General features: G+C 37.7%; 1 protein-coding gene across 1 annotated transcript in view; it reads right to left on the bottom strand.

Annotated features, from left to right (window-relative positions):
* The window catches only part of LOC100942765 (phospholipid-transporting ATPase FetA-like), a 137,163-nt gene that overhangs the window by 97,638 nt on the left and 30,511 nt on the right, over window positions 1-9,014 (bottom strand). Inside the window, exon 2 of the mRNA XM_012811646.2 lies at window positions 4,145-4,222. Coding sequence (XP_012667100.2) covers window positions 4,145-4,187 — 43 coding nt within the window. The 5' untranslated portion in view covers window positions 4,188-4,222. The remainder of the gene's footprint in view (window positions 1-4,144; window positions 4,223-9,014) is intronic.

Below are 9,014 nucleotides of genomic sequence, written 5' to 3' on the forward strand. Positions count from 1 at the left end.
AGAGAGATAGATATAACAGGCCATGTGCCTATCTTCTTTAGAGAGATTTCTTTTCAAGTCCCTTGCCCACCCTGAGATAGGATCACTCGTTCTCTTCTTGCTAATATGTTTGAGTTCTCTATGGATACTGGTTATTAAACATGCTTCTCCATTGTTGTGATACTTTACTAAGTATAATGTGTTCCATTTCCATCGGGTTAATACAAAGGATGTAAAGTCTCTACCTTTTTAATGGTTAAATAGTATTCTATGGTATACATATACCACAGCTGGTTAATCCATTCTTGGGTTGGTGGGCATTTAGGCTGTTTCCACATTTTGGCAACTGTAAATTGAGCTGTAATAAATAGTCTAGTACAAGTGTCCTTATGGTAAGAGGATATTTTTCCTTCTGGGTAGATGCCCAGCAGTGGGATTGCAGATCAAATGGGAAGTCTAGTTTGAGTTCTTTGAGAGTTCTACATACTTCCTTCCAAAAAGATTGTATAATAATTATTCTTTGTACTCTAAATTTGCCAAGAATAGGCTCAAAGATTCTGAATATTGAAACTGGTGCTACCTACAACATTATTAGGTTTACCACTATTATTTTTTCAACTCAGGCCAACAGGCCAAAATCTTGGGTGGACCAGTATTAATTGCTCACTGCTCAAAAAGGGAACCAGTAATTCTACCTGTGGTAGGTAATCCTAGCCTACCTGAAACTTTAGGCCAGGAAAACAATTTTTCACTCTGTATTCCTTGGTAAAATTTTTGACTTTTGAAATAACCCACATTTATAAACACTGAAGTTCTTGATTATTTTCCTGAATGAAAGCATCAAGCTCTTATAGATTATTTTTTACACATTTACCAAGCATTTATCATGTGGCAGATACTTCCTAAGTGCCTTATAAATGTTACCTAATTTAATCATGACAGAAACCTTATGTGGTAGCATTTACTGTCCCTGTTTTACAGATGAAAAAGCAGAGAAATTAAGAGATTTGCCCAAGATAACATAGTAAATGGTGGAGTCAGGATTCAAACCCAGACAGTATGATTCCAGAATCCAAGCTCTTGACTACTATGCTCACTATGTGATCTTTACTCCATAGCCCTTATGTAGATTTAATTGATATTTTATCTGTGCTATTATTTAATGTATTATTAATTAGTTAAAGGCTGTCCCTCAATAAACCATAATCTCCCCAAGAGCAGGAATTCTGCCTAGTTTTGTTGCCAGTATATTGCTGCAACTCATACAGTGGCTGGCACTTACCTTGGTAATCAATAAATATTTATCAAATGAATGAATGAATTAATTAGTCTTTATTGAATTTTATTTGCCTAGAACTTACTACTTAAAGTATTCTGATCTTCATATTTTCTGTTTATAAAAAGATACACAAGGAACTGGTTGATTCATCTGTTTTCTTCAGCCCTCTCTCCTTTAGCTCTCCTGAGGGTAGAAGAGTTCTCCCAAGGTTCTCCCTTGGATGGCAGCTTCCTCACTTCTTCCTTTTGGAAGGAGGGCCTATGTTCTTGGAAAAGGCTCCCTCCAGGAAGGAAGCAGACAATTGTCCAATGACAGCAAATAAAGAAGGTACACTATATCCTTCATTGGTAAACTAACTTCATTCTCTGCATCTTTTCATTCCTCAAAAATAGGAAAGTTGGACCTATACTACATATTCTGGCTTGCTTTTTCAAAATTTCTTAGTAGAAAAAACTTTATTTTATGTAAGCAGTTACATTCTGAAAGATGGCTTGGATGTGATTATTCTAGCTCCCTGATTTGCCAAAGGAAAGCATGGAAGTAGTGTAGAAATCCTTCCTAACAACACAGCCAAATCCATTTGTTCTTTCCACAAAAAGGCTGCAAATGAAGATCTCATCTGCCTCAACAATTTCTTTTTTTTTCCTAGTAATTTTTTTTCCTCATTGATTACCTCTTTTTATTTATTTATTATTATTTTGGGGGGGATCACAGAATTTTTTATTTCAACATATTAAGGAGCAATCACAGAATTTTATAGGGAATGTTAAACACTATATATGCCATTATGTGTGAAAGAGAATATAAACACACTATATATGAAAAAGAAATTTATAGAGTCTAGAATATTTCTCACGTTATAACTGAAGACATGTAGCATTTAAAATTGAGAGATGGGCTCGGTGCCTGTGGCTCAAGTGGCTAAGGCGCCAGCCACATACACCTAAGGTGGTGGGTTCAAATCCAGCCCAGGCCCACCAAACAACCATAACGGCTGCAACCAAAAAATAGCCAGGCATTGTGGTGGGCGCCTGTGGTCCCAGCTACTTGGGAGGCTGAGGCAGGACACTCGCTTGAGCCCAGGAGTTTGAGGTTGCTGTGAGCTGTGATGCCATGGCACTCTACCCAGGGGGACAACTTGAGGCTCTGTCTCAACAAAAAAACAAAACAAACAAACAAACAAAAAAACTGAGAGATGAAAATACAAATTCAGGCTTAGACATTTAGAAACTATTAATATCATCTGTTAATGAGATCATGAACTCAGTTCTCTTACATATGACTTGGAGCAATCATTGCTGGAAATGCAGTCTCTCAACCCCCACTTGGCCAAAAAGAATAGTTCTTGAGCCTGGAAGAGATGAAAGCAGCACACGATCTGTGTTGGCTTATTGCCTTGCATGAAATAGCTTTCCCTCTAGTAAGCTTGTGCACGATCCTTTGTTAAGTGTGCGTCGTATGGCACCTGGCTATCTCTGTTCTCCACGAGGACAGGACAGGGTCCTTTTATGGCAGCAGGAGAGGGGAGCACATAGTTAACTGCCCCACAGTGGCTGCTGGGAAAGAAATGCTGGCCATGGACTGGAGCTGATCTCATGGTCTCATCTCTTTGTAAGTAAAGTGTTGCTCCATCTTTTGCTTGATTATGTTGTTTTGCGTAGCTGTGATACCAATGTGCAACAGAAGGGTTTGAACTCTTCCTGGTGATTGGCATAGTGATGATCTTTGCTAAACTCTGCAGTGGGAGTCCTCCCCTGGTGTTGACACTGAGCTCTCAGTGTTCTGTCCTGCTTTCCTCTTAGGCTTTTGTTATACTTCTGCTTGGGTATTGCTTTATTGTATTTCTTCCTTTTTTTTTTTTTTTTTTTTACAAAACCATTGATTTATCTGTTTATTTGTCATGCTAAATTCAAATGAGAGGGAAAAACTATCTTGTATTGTGAGGTACTGGTTTAATTTAAACTTTCCCCAGAGAGTGCCCATGAGGGGTTTGCTGACTAGTCTTTTCCTGGGATATTGTTCTTCCTTTTCCTTTTCCTTTTTCTTTTCTTTTTTCTGCTCCTCTTCCAATTCCTTTTCTATTTCCTCTTCTTTTTCTCTTCCTTTTCCTTGTCCTCCTTTCTCCTCTTCTCTCCATTTCTGCTTTCTCGTTCTTTCATGTTCACTACAATTCCTATTTAATTGCTCTGGATTTTGATCCCAAGGCATAGCTGGTTGTTTTTGTATAACAAGATCTTCCAGCCTTTGTTGATTTAGGTCCAGGATTGTTTGGCTTGGGGTCTTTTCTCAGAGGTTCTGTTTGATTTTTAGAGCTAAAAATATTAGCAGCAGGTGGTTTTACTTCAGAAAAGAAGTCTTGGATTATCAGCGGCTTTTGAAGTATCTGGAGCTCTCTCCACCTTAAAAAACTTTCTTCTCTGGTTTCCAGGACACCCTCCTTTCCTGGGTTTCCTTCTAAGTCAGGGGCTGGTCTTTTGAAGAATTCTTTGATGGGTCCTTCTCTTTCCCCTTACTCTCCTTGACCTTGGGCTTTTTGAATCCGACCACCTCTTTTTAGCATGAGGCAGTTGTGAATGATGGGAGAGGGAAATAACTCAAGTTTAACTGATGAACTTCTGAAAACTGAAAATGGATAAAAGTGATTGTGACCACTCAAATAAGAATTCTCAGATGACAAAACTAGAGCTTGTACTACTTGTAAGTAAATACTTTTGCTTCTGTAGAATATATTTACTTTCCCAGTTAGTTGTTTGGTAGGCAATTTGGTAGGATGCCAGTCTATCTGTCACATGAACATGTGCATGTATGTGTGCACATACACTCACACCCAACTTCAGAGGCAGTAAGGACATATAGACTTAGATAACTTTTCTTGAGTTTACCTACCTTTATTTTGTTTGTCCTTATCTTCTTCTTCAAATAGAGACATTGCAGAGTAGTACTAACTATAATTCCATGGAATTTCTGTAAAGGAAATAAAAAGATTCAGAATAAGAATCTCATATGGTGGGCCCAGAGTGGTGGCTCACGCCTGTAATCCTAGCATTTTGGGAGGCTGAGAAGGGTGAATTGCTTGAACTCAGGAGTTTGAGACCAGCCTGAGCAAGAGTAAGATCCTATCCCTACTAAAAATGGAAAAAACTATCCAGGTGTAGTGGAAGGTGCCCTCAGTCCCAGCTACTCGAGAGGCTGAGGCAGGAGGATAACTTGAACCCAAGAGTTTGAAGTTGTGAGCTACAATGACACCACAGCACTCTATTGAGGGTGACAGAGTGAGACTTTGTCTCAAAAAAAATTTGTTTTTCTTATGGTGATGCTCTGTCATTCAAACATGTGCTTAAGAAATTTGGAACTTGATCGCTGAAATACAAAATGATCTACCACTAAGACATATATGCTACATTTTAGAATTCACTTCATTTATCCTTATCATAAAATTATATTTTCAAAGTTTGGGAAACAGATTTCAATTTCTGGCAATGGTGTCTAAGTTGATGATTACAAATTGTCAGAAAAATCATCTGAAACTTAGAAACAGCAGAAAGAAATTATAGTGCAGTTTTGGGTTTATACCTGTAATTAGTTTTCTATTGAATAGAATATTTTTTAATTCTGTGGGTACAAGTTAATGTGTAGATTTGTATCCAGTAGTGATAAAAATATTTCATGTCTTGTGGAAAAGATAACTCCAAAATTATTACAATTTCTGAATTATATATAAAACTAATTAGTTAATATTAGTAACTAATTAGTTTTGTATATAATGCAGAAATCATATTTTAACATTTCCTTATTAAATTCCCTATACATACTTAGCTCCTAAATTGTCATTTGAACTGGTCTTAATATCAATATCTTATTGGTTCCCTCATTAATGAACTAAATAAATCTTTGATATCTGATCTTTTATATTTATATGAAAGTTACATTTTTAACTTTTTGAAAATTATACTTTATCAAATTCTGTGATAAAGGGTTTTCCTATACAAAAATTCCTTCCCTTTTTTCTCTCCATTTTTAACCCAACTCAGAAAAGGCCAATAAAGTGTATTTATTTTAATGAATTTCTTTCAGTTCCCCTTAGTCATAAAGCATGTGTGAGCCCAAACTGACAACTTTATAGGTATTTTCATTTTAATCACTCCAAACATCCCAACACAGGGGAAAAAATTATAATCTTGAGAGCAGTACAAAGTCTAAATAAAAGTGTATTCCCAGTCATAAAATAAACAACTGCCAAAAAAAAAGAAAAAATCTGGGCAAACTGTGATCACTTTGGAATGAGAATACATCTTCCAGTTCCACCTTCAGTGAGTCTCAAGTGACCTCACCATGGATAAAAATCATATTTCAGTAATCTATTTATGCCATTAAATAACTTTAGGACCCAGGAGTCAATAGTAGATGTAAAACTAGGGAAATGATGTGCTGACTATTGTAACAAACTGGTAAGTAAATGCTTTCTATAAAATTATCCAAATTTTTAAAAAATGGAGGAGGAGGAGCAGCAGCAGGAGGAGCAGCAGCAGGAGGAGGAGGGTCAGGAGGAACAGGAAGAGGAGGGGCAGGAGGAGGAGGGACAGGAGGAGGAGGAGCAGGAGGAAGAGGAGGAGAGGCAGGAGGAGGAGGGTCAGGAGGAACAGGAAGAGGAGGGGCAGGAGGAGCAGGAGGAGGAGGGACAGGAGGAGGAGGGACAGGAGGAGGAGGAGCAGGAGGAAGAGGGGCAGGAGGAGGGACAGGAGGAAGAGGAGGAGAGGCAGGAGGAGAAGCAGGAGGAGGAGGGGCAGGAGGAACAGGAAGAGGAGGGGACGAGGAGGAGGAGCAGGAGGAGGAGGGACAAGAAGACGAGGAGAAGCAGCAGCAGCAGGAGGAGGAGAAACAGCAACAGGAGGAGGAGGAGCAGGAGGAGGAGGAAAATAATATTAAATGCCATGTAGGCCAAACAAAATTCTCTATTGTGCACCTCAGTTTTGTTTCTTTTATCAACAGACTCTATGTTCTCCTAACCAGTGTTAGCAGTTCCAATACTCCCATTCTCTAGGCATCCAGACCTCTCCCAGTTGCATATATCCCCACAATATGTTTGGGGTTCCTACTACTGTTGAAAAAGGAGAGTCAAAGATGGGATAGCCCAAAGTTCTGAATGCTCTCCAACATTTGAGGGGCCACCAGCAGCTTTATGCACAGACTGAAATGTGAAATGGTTATAAGGCATGGAACCAGGTGCTCACCCAATCTTGTGGGGCACTCTACACATACATCATATTACATGGCAGCCAACTGGAAAGTATATTTAATCTGTTAAACTCAGAGAAGGTGTGGAAGAATGTGAAGGAAAGGAGGGAGAAACAGAGTGGGAAGAAAAAGGGAAGGGATGAATAAAAACATGAATTAGGAGCTAGAAAATCAGTTTTTATTTTAAAGTTTGCTACTCATTAGGGATAGTGGGACTTCGGGTGATTTATTAACCACTTCCCACTTCAAATTTCTTCTAAAATGAGAATGATTTTTTTGAAGTAAATAAATTAGATAGATACAGGATGGAGAAAGACACATTAAGAAATAAACTTGTTGGAGAGAGGTTTAGTGTTAATTATGTACTAAAAATGAAAACAGTGTAGGGCAGTGTCTGTGGATCAAAGGAGCAGAGTGCTGGCCCCATATACTGGAGGCGGCAGGTTCAAACCCAGCCCCAGCCAAAAATTTCAAAAAAAAAAAAAAATACAGTGCTAAGCCTGTATTCTTAACACTTTGTGAGGCTAAGGTGGGAGGAACACATGAGGCTCAGAGTTCAAGACAAGCCTAAGCAAAAGTAAGACCCCATCTCTACAAAAGTAAAAAACTTAGCCAGGTGTGGTGGTACACACCTGTATTCCCAGCTACTCAGAAGGCTAAGGCAGGAGTGTTGCTTGGGCCCAGGAGTTTGAGATTGCTATGAGCTAATGATGTCACTGCTCTGTAGCTCAGTCAACAGAGCAAGACCATATTCCCTAGAAAGAAAAAGTAGATTAGGTACAACATTGGTCTCACTTAGGGGGCTGAGATAGAATAGTTGTGAGAGAATTAAAATAAATAATATGTGATTCATGAAATTGCCTGCAACAGTGTTTGGCACAAAGTAGTCAAATAAATAGCAATGTTTAAAAATGTTACTATATATACCCGCCATACTGGTTAACAAATTTAAAGTCTGATAATATTGTGGTAGAGAAAAAATAAAACCCTGGAACACATAAATTAAAAATCAGATAACCACTTTGGAAAACAATTTAGCCATATCTATCAAGGTGATGAAGTATTTACTTTATAACCCATCAAGTTCATTTTGGGGTACATATCCTAAAGAAACTGTGAAGTAGTGCTGCATGTAACAGCAAACTGGAAACCAGTCAAACAACCTAGGAGGACACGTTCATATAATAGAAAGCTCTATAGCAGTGAAAATAGATGAACTACAATTACACTCATCAATACTGATAAATCTGAGGAGTACTATATTTAGGAAAAAAACAAATTGCAGAAGAATAAACATAGTATTATTTGATTTACATAAAGTTAAAGATCATGCAAAACTACATCATTAGGGTTTTCAAGGTAAACCTATAAAGAAAAGTAAGGAAACAAAAAATATAAGATTCAAGATTGAGTTTAAGGAGAGGAAAGGGGATGGAATGGAGAATATTGACATCTTCAAGCTATTCTTTCTGTCTATTCAATATATAATATCAAAAGAACTGAAAAAAGTGAATATATTAACTATAGGGAATATTCTTCCTATATTACTCAGGAGTATAATTTCTTTTTGTTTTTCTCAGATATTTATAGGTTTTCCCCACAAATTTTCAGGTGATTTTCACAAATTTGTAATTGTCACAATGAATTTCCACATTTTTTACAGGATTTCAGAAAATCACATCACTCCATTAACTTATGTTACTTTAGTCACCTCTATAATGCAAGATCGTTTAAATTTTCCAAATAGAGGTACAAGCATTGGACTACTTTTCTTACTTGTTCAAATTATTTTACATATTTATGGGACATATGTGAGTATTTGTTACATGCATAAAATGTAAAACGATCAGTTCAGGGTTGGGGTATCCATCTACCAACTACTCTGAATTGATACTTGAGTATTTATCATTTCTATGTGTTGCTAACATTTCAAATCTTCTCTTCTAGCTACTTTGAAATATATAGCACATTGTTGCTAACTATAATCACTCTAATCTGCTATCAAATATTTACTCTATCTAAACTGCTTATTTGTCCCCACTAACTCTATATTTGTCCCCACTAACCAACCATAAGAGTAATTTTCTTTCTTTCCTCCCTCCCTTCCTCTGTTCCTTCCTTCCTTTTTTTTTCTTTTTGTTTGTTGAGTCCTGCTCTTGTCACCTTGGCTAGAGTGCAGTGGTGTCATCATAATTCACTGCAACTTTAAACTCCTGGGCTCAAATAATCCTCCTGCTTCTGCCTCCCGAGTAGTTGGGACTACAGGTATGCATTTCCAAGCCCCAATAAGCTTTATATTTTTGTAGTGATGGAGTCTCACTCTTGTTCAGGCTGGTCTGGAACTCCTGAGCTTCAGCAATCCTTCTACCTCAGCCTCCCAGAGTGCTAGGATTACAGGCATAAGCCACAATCCCCAGCCAGAAGAGTAATTTTTTAAATGACCTTTATGTCCAATTTGGGTAACTACATTGAAAAAAGATTTTATTTTATTAAGTGATAGCTGTGTACGTTAATGCAATCA

The sequence above is a fragment of the Otolemur garnettii genome, unplaced genomic scaffold (assembly GCF_000181295.1).
Source record: "Otolemur garnettii isolate 467f Iridium unplaced genomic scaffold, OtoGar3 scaffold00172, whole genome shotgun sequence".
In the NCBI taxonomy this organism is placed as follows: Eukaryota; Metazoa; Chordata; class Mammalia; order Primates; family Galagidae; genus Otolemur; species Otolemur garnettii.